Genomic DNA, 13903 nt, shown 5'->3' with positions numbered 1-13903 from the left:
CAACAGTGTTATAGGAGTGCAAGGCTAGACCAGTGGACTGCTTTTAGAACCTGGTGCCTACATTACCCACAATGCAACTTAGTCACTGAGTGACATCACTGGAGGGAATCAAAGGGGAGTTACCCTTTAATTAAGTTTCTACACCTAAACTACAGAGGCCTTTTCAGTCTGGACACAGAGGCTTTGTAACGACCTTCACAAATAAAGTGGAGCAGGATAAATCATATTGATTTCAGAACTTCAGCACTTTAGACTTTTTTTTGATTAATTAAGTGATTAAGTAATTAAATGAAAACTGTTGATCAGTGTGTCCAAAAGCCCAAGATGACGTCCTCAAATGTCTTGTTTTGACCACAACCCCAAAAAGATTTAGTTTATGATTTTTGTTGCCAGTCTGCTTCTATTATTTCTTTTCAAATAACAATAGAAAAAGTTGAATAATTCCACAACTATTTTGTGGTGCAGGTAATCAACATCATCAACGCAGCGCAGGAAAGCAGTCCTATGCCCGTGGCGGAGGCCTTGGATCGGGTACTGGAGATCCTGAGGACCACTGAGCTCTACTCCCCACAGTTGGGCACCAAGGATGAAGACCCCCACACCAATGACCTCGTGGGGGGGCTGATGACGGTAAGCAGCAGGTCCTTCAAGAAGTCCGAAACACCCAAACAGCTTCCTTCCGCTACGAATGAATCGACTCCCGGCTGATAACACACGTCAGAGCGCTCGCAGAATTCCTCAGTGATAACACACACACACACGTCTGCGAACGTCCGTGAGGCGCTCCGCTTACGAAGGCCTGTGATAATGTGGTGAATGTAATAAACAGAGTGGCAGGAGGGCGAGTGTGAGCCCTCGGACCGTTTGAGGATCTTTGTGAGGCGGAGAGAGAGACAGAGGGAGAGATTAACAGACAGCAACGGTGAAGTACAGAAGTAGAAAGAGTGCCAAGTTGGCAGTCTTGGCAACAACCCCAGAGGAAGTGTTAGATTGTCCTTTGTGCTCCTGTAGGCTGGAGAGGAAAGCCCACCCCACCCTCTCTCTCTCTCTCTCTCTCTCTCTCGCTCTCTCTCTCTCCCTCCCCCTCTGCCTCCCCCCTCTCTCTCTCTCTCTCTCTGCACACAGTCACACTCACATGAACCTCTTCCTCTCGACTCCACAGGCCTGGAAACATCCTGTTCTCTGGATCAGATGAATAAGCATGGCTTTACTTAAACATGTACTCTGTGAACACACAGAATTGTTACTCATTGCTCTCCCTCCCCCCAACAGAGAGATTTGTTCTGCATAAGCGATAAAGGGCTGACGAAACCAGAAAACCATGCGAGTTTGGGTTCAGATGATTGCTTATGTACGATGGTGTCGGTTTACGAGGTGCCTGGTTGCGTAGTTTACGGTCTCCGGCTTGTTGTGGCGAGCTGCGCCGGGTCTGAACTCGGAGGACCCAGCGAACGTTAAGAGGAGCGCCGTCATCTTTGTGGGGAGAAAGTCTTAAAATAACCAGTGTGTACAGAGGCAGCGCCACCATGAGACAATGCTGGGGTCAAAGATGAGCCAGTCTCCTCTTCCTTTTTCACTTGTGAAGTAAACATTTCACTCTGTGACACACACCCATGTACCGCACTAACGCCCTGACTGGGTGATACAGGCCTGTCATTTGCATTGCTGACAAGTGGCAGTAATGTTGTTGGAGAGAAGTGGAGGCCTGCTCGCAACGTTTTATTAATATTTTAATATTTCCACGGCGTACAAGACTGATGACGAAGTTTAATAACACATAATCCTGTTTTTGAGAGTGTGATTTCATTGTGTCTTCTTGTTTTAGCTGTTCTCCAAAAAGAGATGCTGTTTAAATGTGTCTCTCAAAGAACTATTTCAAAACTACTGCACAAAACATCTTGCAAGCATGCGAGCAGCTGACATTCCTGTCGGCTAACCCTGAAAGTTTGCATGTTTGCAGTTTGGGACTTTGGATTATTGCTGAAGATAACTTTGCGTTACTTACGCGTTTCCTTCAGCAGGATGATCTTCACTGATAAACACCACCTCTGTGATTTTCAAAGGGTAAATTGAATCAAGCTAATTAAAGTAAGTGAGCTGATATCACGCTAAAAACAGACGACGCCACGGTCACATGACTTAAACGTCACTGCTGCTAAGCGTCTTACTACACATGTTTTCTATAAACTGATCAATGTACAAGTTGTAAAGTCAGAGTCAGAACAGTGTGTCGGCCTGTTAATACGGACTAGTTCGCTGTCATGACGTTTAAGGTAACTGATAACTTTTGTAGTTTTTAAGACACATTAACGCTTTATAATTAAACTGGTGGACACTTTATGATGTACTGTCTGTCATAGAAAAAACATCTAAATATCATCCGCCTGTGGCTTTGAGACGAGGAGAGCGGACGTGTAGAAATGCTAACTGATTTCCGTGTTTTAGGACTCTAACCACGCCGCTCTCTAGCGGCAGAAAACAGTTTGATCAGCCTCGACTTTGCCAGTTCTTAACTCGCGCTCACTTCTACACAGCTTATACAAATCACAGCACTAGAGGAGCTGGATCGTTCCAACCGCTGAGAATCATGTTTGATTATTCGGGTGATGGAGTGTTACCTCACTGCTGTGCCCCATTTACTATCCCAGCATGCAGCACTGCCCAGAGGAAGACAAACGCCATGATGGAATAATTTACAGTAGATTATCTGACATATGTACATAAATTATCCTGCCGTCATTTCTGACACGACTATTACACTTCATAAATATGGTAATCACTTGCTGAACTGCATATTGGTTTCATTAATAAGCTCGGCTTGGCTGCCTCATCCCTCCACTCCCTCTGCGGGGGAAACGATACGAGGTGTCAACATAACGCAGCCTCCAAAATATTGTGTCACACTCACAGATGAAGGAACACTCATAAAAGTGGTAATATAGGAAAAAAAAAAATCAGGGAAATCTCTGTTCTTTGTTTCCTCTTGTTTATGATACAGCTGTAGTTTGTTGTGCTCTTCTGTCAGAAGCAGCAAGAGAGATCCCAAATCCAACTTCTTTAAAGACACATCGACATAAACAAAGATATTAGTTTCTTCTCTTTGCTGGTAAAATGAGTTTTTGAGATTCGTTGTCGTCGTTCACACGTCAGCCATTTTCATCAGGGGGGGAAGCTGACATATCACACTGCTTTGTTTTTGCAGCAAACCATATAAATGTAGAAAAATCTGACAAATTATTAGAACTTTAAGCTTCCTGATTGATTAGCAACTGAAAAGACAATTGATAGTTTAATCCGGTGTTGAAAGTAAAACAACAGGTTTGATAATCAACTAGCTTCCATCAGCTAACGTTAGCATTCAACCACAGTCTTGATGCAATACAACTAGGAACGACATCAATCAATTCAGAAATACCGACACACATCGTGGAGACATTTATTTACGTTAAACACACACGATTTAATCAAATGTTAGCTAGGAAGTTCGTTCGTTCGTTCGTTCGTTTTCTTCCGCTTTATCCATGCGGGTCGCGGGTGATGTTACCGCTTTTTTATTCCACCTTTTTTAAGGTGGAGCGGGGATACTGGGGCCAAATCCAGTGGCTCTATGGGCGAAGGCCAGGGTACTCCCTGGATGAGACGCCAGCTCATCGCAGGGCCCTTACTGATGGCAGTGGCTGCCATGAAGGTGCCAACTGCACATCAGGAGCAGTGTTGGGGTTCAGCATCTTGCTCAAGGATGCTTCGGCTTGTAGCTCAGTCCCGCCCAGGGGAGCCAGGGATTTGAACCAGTGACCTTCCGGTCACTAGTCCTCAGCTCTACCCACTGAGCCACAGCCGCCCTTAGCTAGGAAGTTGATAAATGCTAATATCAGCTAACGAGTCATTAAATATGTTGTTTTACCTTGAAATGTGACTGAACGTGCCTCCAGATTTTCACTATCCACCATCTTTTAAGTTGCTGATCAACTGTGAAGCTGTAAAATGACAACAATTAGACAGATCACCTAAATTTACATGACTTTCAACCCGGAAGACAGCAGCTTCAAGTTTCCCACCCTGAGGAAAATGTCCGCCATGTGATTAAAGTCTCAGGGAATTGAAGGATGTCGTTAGCACCTGAGAAATGTTAAAAACAAACTGCTACTGCTGGTGTAAATTATTTCTACTCTGCTTTTTGGATGGAAATAACCCTTTACTCGTGGTTAAATCCTGATCAACGGAACAAAATGTGACGGTTGATACGCACGTGCAGGTCTCATTCGGCTCGAAAGGCCCGATCCCAATGCGCCCCTTGTTGACGCACCCCCATTTTGCACGTTCACATCGAGTGTCACGATTCTTGTCGGGATAGAGGTGTGAAGTGTTCGGGCTGCATGGCGCTCCACATGGATGGATGGTTTTTCAGAGGCAACACTTAAAGCTCTCCGCAGTGTTATCTTCCTTCCCTCACCACTAGTTTGCTGATGCTTCCTTAGCTAGGGGTAGAAATGTGGACTGAAGATGGACTGAGCCAAAGTCCAAGCTGGTGTCTGCCTGTGTTAGTGATCCTAGCAGCACTTTAGCACAGATTACCTTTATGTTACATCATACATGTCGGAGTAAATGTGTCTGTTAGACAGTCCATAGGTCCTCGCTGTTTTCTGACAGCAGTGATGCCGGTTCAAAGAAGATGAATTGTATGTATTCAGTCGTTGTTTCACTCCTGCTGCCTCGGTCCCTGACACTGTCTTTCTGTCTGTTCCGTCACAGGACGGTTTACGCAGACTGTCAGGAAACGAATACATCCTTTCCACAAAACGTAAGTTCACACAAAGCGTACAGGAGGGACGACACGGAGTGTGTATGTCTCAGATGTTTTTCATTCTGTAATTATTAAAAAATCAAATCTATTCTGTTTTATATTTTGTAGTTTATAGATGATGTTCATCTGAAACATTTTGTTTACTTGCTGTCCAGAGGCAGTGAACAACACATTTCTATCCTCCTCCTCTTCATCTGAACGCTTCCTTTCTTGCCTCCTCCCGCTCACAGAGCCCCATCACATCCCCAGTCACCTGATCACTCCTCTGTCGTTAAACGACATCCCCCCTCGTATCGCCCAGACCATGGAGAATGAGGACTCTTGGGACTTTGACATTGTCAACTTGGAGGCTGCAACCTTGAAACGGTGAGGCAGCATCACATTTAAAAGTCTCCTACAGGTGCTGTGTCTGGAGCTTCTTGTTAATCTGCCGTGCTGAATCTCCCCGCAGGCCTTTGACCTATTTGGGCCTGAAGATTTTCTCCCGCTTTGGTGTCTGCGAGTTCCTGAACTGCCCTGAGGCCACGCTGCGCTCCTGGCTACAAGTGATCGAAGCTAACTACCACTCCACCAACTCCTACCACAACTCTTCTCATGCAGCTGACGTCCTGCACGCAACGGCATACTTCCTCTGCAAGGAGAGGGTCAAGGTAAATTAACAGGCAGTCAAAAGTAGCGTTGCCATATTGTGGAAAGTGACATTTCCATTTCAAGTGACTAAGAATGAGTAGACAGGATTTTCAATAAGGTCGTGATGTCACTGCACAGTCGTAGTTGCTGATGGGCGACTCCTGCTTTGAGACGACCAATCAGAGCAGACTGGGCTTTTCCGGAGGGGCGGTCTTAGGCTACATTCAGACCCAATAAGGTGGTGGATCAGTTCGCCGAAAGGAGAAGCTGCTATGTTGCTATGCTGCTGGCATGCTGGTCCAACTACTGATAGTCTGTCCACATCGAAGGATTAACAAACGATAAACAACCAGAAGTGCATTGCTAAGCTTTTACGTGTGTATACGTGTTAAAATAAATGAATACATTGGCAGTAAATGCTCTGTTGTTGAAGTTTTTATAGAGTAAGACCAAATCCTCATTCTGCTCGGTGGCTTTTCTTCAGTCTGTCAGTTTGCACGAGAAACGCTCATTTCATCATGTGACTTATTGTCGCTGGATCGTGCGGCCAAAGAAACGAATGCTTCCGTAACACTTGAATATTCTGTATATGTTTGACTTAAGGGAAAAGGATTAGTGTGTGTGTGTGTGTGTGTGTGTGAGGCTGCCAACACACCTCTAGCATCTAGATGTCGGGATTTTCTATGATCACAGCTCTCTGCTCAGTCTGGAGTGTCAGGTGTCCCATCTGAGCCGACGTTATCCAAGAGAGTCGAGGTTCTGCCCCAAGTGTGTCAGTGGCTCAGTAACTGTAACTGGTTTAGGCCGCGCGCTCGGCTAAGCTGATTACCAAACTGTCTATTTCTGAGCTGAGTGGAGTGATCTTTCATTGGCTTAGCCAGTGAGCGGAGAGGAAGTTACATCACCCAAGGTTATTGAATCCCTGGAACTCCACAGACAGGTTAGCAGGTCTGTTACGTTGCAGTTTGATTATTCTGATGATCTCGGCACTGTTTGTGTGTTGCCTTTTGTTTTTTATTCTTTTTTTTTAACGAAAATGAGGGATTCTCTTCATGTTCTTGATCAAGCATGTCACTGCAGCTGCATAATGCTCATGTAGCAGCTTGTAAATGCTGCTAAATGAAGGTGAACATTAAATATTATTATCCTATTAATAAATCGCAGCTGTCTCTCACGACGTGGAGCTCTTTCTTGGTTCAATCTGCAGGCTAAACTGGATCCGCGTCACAGTTCTGATGATTAAGGGATGTGACCAAAGGTGCACGGCTGCCGGAAATAAAGTGCTCACAGTTTGCATAATCCGGTTGAAAATCCTAAACATTTTAAGAGCTGGAATATTCCAGTCATCTCTGAAGCGTCAAGAGAGCCAAAAACAAACAAAGACAAATAAAAGTCAAAGATGTCATTTTGACATTTGAGGGGTGCTGATTGATTAGACGTTTCATATTCCACCCAAGTTTCATGTCCTTTTTTTACCCAACAGCAAAGTTTGGATCCCATCGACGAGGTCGCCGCCCTGATTGCCGCTACCGTGCACGACGTGGACCACCCGGGCCGCACCAACAGCTTCCTGTGCAACGCCGGGAGCGAGCTGGCCATCCTCTACAACGACACAGCTGTGCTCGAGAGCCACCACGCAGCACTGGCCTTCCAGATCACCACACGAGACGACAAGTGCAACATCTTCAAAAACATTGAGAGGTAGGAGGACGTTGTGGCTGTCATCACTGCAGAGGCAGAGAAAACTACAGCCGCCGTGATGCATGTAGGCTGCAGGCTTTAATGTCTCAGGAGGCTAAACTGCAGCACTTCTGTGGGCAGCGCCAAAAGAATCAGTATTTAATGCTTTCTGAGGCTGTAACCACGAAACCTAAAAAGAAGGAAGGGTCATTACGTTACTGAATCTGTAATTGGTGCACACTAAAACACAACATATCTACGTCGTATTACTTCTGATGAAGAAACACCTCCAGAAAATCAGAGCGCACAATTTAGAGAGCAGGTTAAAAGTGATTTTTTCACCTTGTTCGTCCCTCAAATTCAGGTAGGAGAACCTTCTGTTCTCAGTGTAATTACAGTCTCATCAGCGAAAATCTGTCGGACCTTGGATGTTATCCTATATGTTGGGTTTTAGTGTGTTTCTCTGTGCATGTCTCATAGACTTTAATACAGCTGACGCCACAGTATGGCACCAAAGAGAGATTCAGTGACGTGATGACCCTTCCTTCTTCCTTCAACTGAACGGAATTCTGGACTGTCTGCTCACACTGTTGAAAGAGAGGATTCACGTCCTTTCCCCTCCCTGAAAGTTTGACTTGTTCGATAGCAACGTAACCGGGAGAGGCAGCAAAAAAATGGATGTTTTACCGACAGTATATGTGCATGTCCACAGTGTGTAAATGAGTCTGACGAAGAGCAGCGTGAATGTAAACGTCACTGCTTCGGTGCGTTAAATAAGAGGATATCGGCGCCCTGCAGTGTGAGAAGTGTCTTCAGTCCACGGATGAATATTCTTATTTTAAAAAAAAAACAAAAAAAACTGTTCACGTCAGACATTACCTGAAGCGTCACAGCAGATGAGCTGAGCCTGCTGATGAAAGCGACACTGTGTGTGTGTCGACAGCGGCGGGGTAGTAATGTGATTTGAGTCCCAAAGCAGAATAGCTCACATGTGCTGGTCCCCTCAGAGGGGGAGAAGGTGAACAAAGCATCCATTCATCGCCGCTGTCACTGCAGTCAGAAGGGAGAAACTGTTCACACGGGGTTTCATGCTATTTACCACACTGTCATCTCTCACTCTCTCTGGTTCCTCTGCTCCTTCCTCCTCCTGTCCTGCCTTCACCCGTCTGATTCCTGACCATCTCTCTCTCTCTCTCTGTCTAGGAACGAGTATCGAACATTACGACAGGCTATCATTGATATGGTGCTCGCCACTGAGATGACCAAACACTTTGAACACGTCAACAAATTTGTCAACAGCATCAACAAGCCGCTGGCTGCTCTCGAGGAGAACGGGGTGAGACTGAAAAGAAAGAAATCATCCTGCATCGCTTTTATCTTTACTTCATACCTGTGTAGAAAATAGTAGGTCTAATTTTAGCGCTTTTTTTTTTTTTTTTCTTCTAAATAGATCAGTGTTGTGCGTCACAAGCGGGGGGAAAGGACACACAGGAGCATTCAGACACTGGATAAACACTTTATTGTGATCTCATTCTGTCACTTGCGGTCGCAGAATCGTACTCAGTCCAACGCTCATGCACGCGACAATAGTTTAAGGAGAGCTCGGGAGGTGACGGGACCGGTTCCTGTGGCCTGTTGTTGCCCCGGCACAGAAATCTTTGTGGGGAGAGAATTTTACAACTCGGTACCATCTTTCTCGTGTGTGTGTGGAATGCTTCACACAGACATTTAAAAGTCGTCCTGCCTTTTTTAAAGGCAGGAATGATGTGAATAAATGATTTGATGCTTTTATTTCCTTGAATTAAATCGCCCGGTTCCAGAACTTTACACGGATTTATCATTAAAGTGTTTGGTTTTAATTGTAATGGAGTTGATAAAAAAGAAAAAAAGAAAAAAAGGTCTTTGTGTCACATTAGCTTTTATCTTGTTAACAATGAGACTTGACGGTCTGAATAAAACAGAGACCTCCCTCATCTTGGCTTAGAAAAATAGACCTTCAGTGCTTCCCCTCAACATAATTGAGTTCAGTCTTGAAACGTACAGATCATGCACATCATGTGACTGCATGCTGTGCTCCTCTTTTACATGTAAGTGTTGCAGGGGCTGGTTAGGAACACACGCCGAACACAGACTCTCCTCGTCCTTAAAGAAAACCTTCATCAGCTGCCATGTTTTATCCCCCCGTGGTGGTTTATGTACAAACAGAGTTATTTTTAAAGTTGTTCAGCTGATATCTTCTGACGCTAATGAGTAGAACTTTGCGTCGTCTTTGTGCTAATGATCTGTTTCTTTCTTTTCTTTTTTAGGGAAACAGTGATGAGGAAAATGTCAAAAGCATCCTGACGTCCCCCGAGAATCGCATCCTCGTCAAGCGGATGCTGATTAAGTGTGCAGACATCTCCAACCCGTGCCGGCCTCAGGAGCTCTGTATAGAATGGGCCGGACGCATCTCAGAGGAGTATTTTGCACAGGTAATTAGGAAAATAAGGTGATGTTAATGGTGCGAAGAGTCGGACCCTGCAGGGAAGAAACTGCACTTTAAATGTTTGGTAATTTGTGTGTTTTGTGCAGACGGACGAGGAGAAGAGACAAGGTCTACCGGTGGTCATGCCTGTGTTCGACAGAAACACGTGTAGCATCCCAAAGTCCCAGATTTCCTTCATAGACTACTTCATTACGGACATGTTTGATGCATGGGATGGTAAGACTTGCACAGCATCATGGAAACACTAGAGATACATTCACTGTCCTCCGTCTGCATGGTATTAGGACTCATTCCTGTACCTGAATTACAGTTTACTGTAAAGTACCTGTGAATACAAACGGCAGCTATTTTCCTCTGATGTCACGCACAGGGAGAGATATTGTAATGCTGCTGTGATCCAGGTTGCAGTTCGCCTCGGACCGTCCTGTTACCTAATACCATTTTGTACTTAAACAGGCAAAAGTCTGCGGTGGGCACGAACGGTTCCCTGGTGCTCAGAGCTCTCAGTCACGGCAGCTAATTGGAACGCTAGCTCATTAGCTAATTAGTGAGGAGCATGAATTCGACAGGTGGCCATTCCCTTTACGTACTGCACCTTTAACGGACATGACGGACGGATATAAACTTGATTATCTGTATTTGTAATAAAACTAATGCAGAAGAATTGAAAACTGTGGATAATTAAACCTACACTGTACGAGTACTATATCTTGAAACCAACTCAAGTTTCCTTACATAAATATAAATCCAATGACTAACACACAGTGAGATATACAGATTTTAAATGTGGGGTAAAAAGGGAACTCAACGTGTCCTCAGCTGAGAATCTCATCGTTAATGAGACAGTGGTGTCGGTTTAAAAGAACACAGCGCACTGTCTTTAAAAACAAACTATCACATCTGAGTTTCAACTTCTTTTTGTCGTCTCCCAGCGTTTGCAGACCTCCCTAATCTTATGCAGCACTTGGACAACAATTTCAAGTACTGGAAAGGCCTGGACGAGAGGAAGCTGCACAGCCTGCGACCGCCTCCAGAGTAGGCGCTGCAGTGTCCAGCCCCGGGACTCTGCGGTCTGGGGCGGCCCTCCTCTGTCGTGCTGGGGCGTCTCTCTCCCTGCCAGCCAAAGGACCTCCTCGCCTTCACTCTCCTGCTTCTGTAGCACGCCGAGCGTCCACATGTCCGTCCATACAGAAACCACAGAAGGACTTCCTGACGGGCAGCTGCAGCCCTGTCAGATGAGAACTGTGACAAACAGACACACGGTATCCTTATGAACTTCTCGTGCCTCTCAGGCATTTGCAGTGTAGCTGGTCATGTGACACGACTGAGAGAGGGTCCTTACAGGCCTCCTGGCAAAAGCATCCGTCCCTTAATTACCATGGTGGCTCTCCTGTCTGCCTGTGAAGTCGCTGTTTGACTAAAAAAAAACTGCTTGTTTACTGAAGGAGCGAGCAACAAGTGTGGTCTGGATATGAAGGATGTGACCTTTGACCTCCATCCCTGCGCTCGCAGCAAAGGCAGGACTGCTCCCGCTGCCCCTAGAGGCCACACCATGAAAGAACACTCCACTGCTTTTTTTTGTTTGTTTGTTTTTTTTGGCAATATATTCACGTGTCCTTCAGAAACACATCCGAGTTGACACGTAAGCTGTCCTGACAGACACGTGGGAGGGGGATGCTTTCTTTTTTTTTTTGTGGGGGGGGGGGGGGACAGGGAGTGGATCTTTACTTTAGGCCACTGCTGAGAGACAAACACCTCAACATCATGATCATAGGTAACTAATTACAGATGATTTGGTATGTTAATTTTTCTTTAGATGTTCCATATTTTCTATATTCAACACACAAAAAAAGAAGAAAATTCATACATGAATTAGTCGATAAATGAGAACAAAATTAATTTCAAGAAAAGAGAGCGAGAAAAAGCCAAAGCTGATGAAGACAAATACTACTATAACTCTCGATAAAAATTCACAATTATTATTCATATGAAGCATTACCATATTAAACATTTTTATTTTCTTATCAAAAAAAAAAAGTACAGTACCAGTTTGAATGAACACTTTTGTATTGCACTGTAAACAATATTAGAAAATGTCTACGTCTCAGTGATTTGTCCAGGGATGGGATGTTGCATTGTAGAATAAGCTGTTATTGTCGATCATCAGGAGTTTGTGCGTGCGTGCAAGTGTGTGTGTGCGTGTGTGTGTGTGTGTGTACGTGTGGGTGTGTGTTGGGTTTGCAGGTGTGGGCGCGCGGGTGTGTATTCATTGTTGCAACAATCCCTTACTCTTGGTTTAATGCTGTAAACCGCTCGACATTTGACAAACAGCAGAAATATGTGAAGAAAAAAAAAAACATTTTGGACTTGAAAATTTTTTCTCCCAGAAATTTTTTGTATCTGGTTTATCCTACTGAAAAAGACTGCCTTATTTTATACAATATTTATACAGTACATCCCACTGTGCAACTGCAACGGACATCTGGAGTTTTTATTATAACATAGTCAGAAGGTTATGTTCAAGTAAATCTCAATATTTTTATAGACAATGAATTTTACACTGGATTTGCAGCAAATGAGATCAACCGTTATAGCTATCTGGATACCTGTGAATGGGACGGTCACGCAGAGCACGTATACAGAGAACTAAATGGTTACGAAGGATGTGGATCGCAGAGTTGTCTATCACTGTCTTTAAGCAGTCTCCTAGAGGCCGGCTTGCATTGATTATTGATCAAACATCATTCTATTTTGGCCACTTGTCCAACATCCTTATGCACAGACCCAGGGAACAGCTTTCTGTTTCGAGGCTGGTTTCAGATTAGGATACTAATATATGTTAAAGATTGTTGCTTATTAAGAAATATTTCCTCTTTAAACAGTATATAAAATGCCATAACAGCTGAGCAAATGATGGTTAATAGGACGTTATTGACCTCGATTATCTTTGTTTCTCTCTTATGACAGAATTGTACACTCAATCAGGGGGATTTGTTTGTTCCTTCTGATTCACATCTTGGTCTGAAGGCACGGAAAAAGAAATTAGAAACTATTCAATGAAAAATAAAATAATGTCAATGATTTGTTTGTAGTCCTTTTCCTACGATGATTCAACGTCCGTCCTCTTACTTCTGTCATCTTTCTCTGCCTGTTTTCACTGAAATTCTGTCTTCCTATAGAACTGCCTCCTCTGATTACTTGTTTTGCTTTGAACCGTCTTAATTTGTAGAGATAGAAAGACTCCAGTTTGAATCAAAGGTGTTCAGTATTTTGAATGAATCCCAATGTCCGTGTTCCCGGTAAGTCCGCAAGTGTTCAGGTCAAATCCCACTGTTGATGATTGAATGAAGTGATTGAAGCTTTATCGCAGACTTTTTGAACCCAGCCACTTTCTGCAAGTCTGCATTCCTGCAGATTTTGTCAAAGGAAATTACCCACAGTTCATAGCATTGTAACATTAAGCAAAGGGTTACCATGAACCATGCAAAAATGTAAATTTTAATAAAATGTTAATTTAAACAAAACGAAATAACATAACACAGATAATTGGCCATTACATCAGCCCCCTTAGTTCCTGTTGGGTTTTTGCAGCCCACTTATGAACGTGTAAAGACCCGGTACCGGTCCTCGGGAGCAGGGGTTCCTCACCATCGGGTATGCAGTGGCAAAAAATGAATGAATGAAAAGTGATTAAATATTACTTTATGTCACAGACTTACGTAAGTTTACGTTTGAGGGTGAATTATTCTGCATTGTCTTCTGAGAATAAAGAGTAAAACATTTAAATTTGACACAAAAACTCTGTTGCATTTTACTATTCATTTTGTGTTTGTCGAATGAATGGGAGACGGTGAAGACACGTAACTGTAATAAGGGTACACTGGGGTGTAAAGGTGTCACTCCATGGTCCGTGTGTGTGACGTGTAGGGAACCCCCCGCTAATCAGTTTAGCGAAGCTGTTATGTTGTTACGCTGTTATGTTACTAGCATGCTGGTGATCGTTTGTCCTCATTGACGGATGATTACAAATAACAGTAAACAAGCAGGATGTGAGGCGGATCATGACCGTGTATTTTAAACTGGGGCACAAGACCATCACAAGTAAAAAATCAGGCTACCGTAGCATTTAGCCGTAAATAGCTGCCCCGCGACTGACCCGCTCTGCTCTGCTTGTGATGTGCAGTCCTGCCAGAGTGTGTTAAGTCCTACAGTGATCGTCCGATGTGTTGTTTTAAATTGGTGTATAAAGTGAATACACATGACACACAACATTACAATCCACTGAAGTTTAACTCATGTTTGTT

At 44.0% G+C, this 13903-nt stretch overlaps 1 protein-coding gene across 1 annotated transcript in view; it reads left to right on the top strand.

Moving 5' to 3' along the window:
• Window positions 1-12682, top strand: part of pde8a (phosphodiesterase 8A) — a 58524-nt gene extending 45842 nt beyond the window's left edge. The window contains exons 14-22 of the mRNA XM_030414274.1: window positions 466-630; window positions 4753-4801; window positions 5035-5170; window positions 5256-5454; window positions 6918-7135; window positions 8318-8450; window positions 9421-9585; window positions 9686-9815; window positions 10532-12682. Of these exons, the coding sequence (XP_030270134.1) occupies window positions 466-630; window positions 4753-4801; window positions 5035-5170; window positions 5256-5454; window positions 6918-7135; window positions 8318-8450; window positions 9421-9585; window positions 9686-9815; window positions 10532-10638 (1302 nt within the window). The 3' untranslated portion in view covers window positions 10639-12682. The remainder of the gene's footprint in view (window positions 1-465; window positions 631-4752; window positions 4802-5034; window positions 5171-5255; window positions 5455-6917; window positions 7136-8317; window positions 8451-9420; window positions 9586-9685; window positions 9816-10531) is intronic.
• The last annotated feature ends 1221 nt before the right edge of the window (window positions 12683-13903 follow it).

The sequence above is a fragment of the Sparus aurata genome, chromosome 4 (genome assembly GCF_900880675.1).
Source record: "Sparus aurata chromosome 4, fSpaAur1.1, whole genome shotgun sequence".
Classification (NCBI taxonomy): domain Eukaryota; kingdom Metazoa; phylum Chordata; class Actinopteri; order Spariformes; family Sparidae; genus Sparus; species Sparus aurata.
This window is presented reverse-complemented; position numbering and strand designations above follow the sequence as displayed.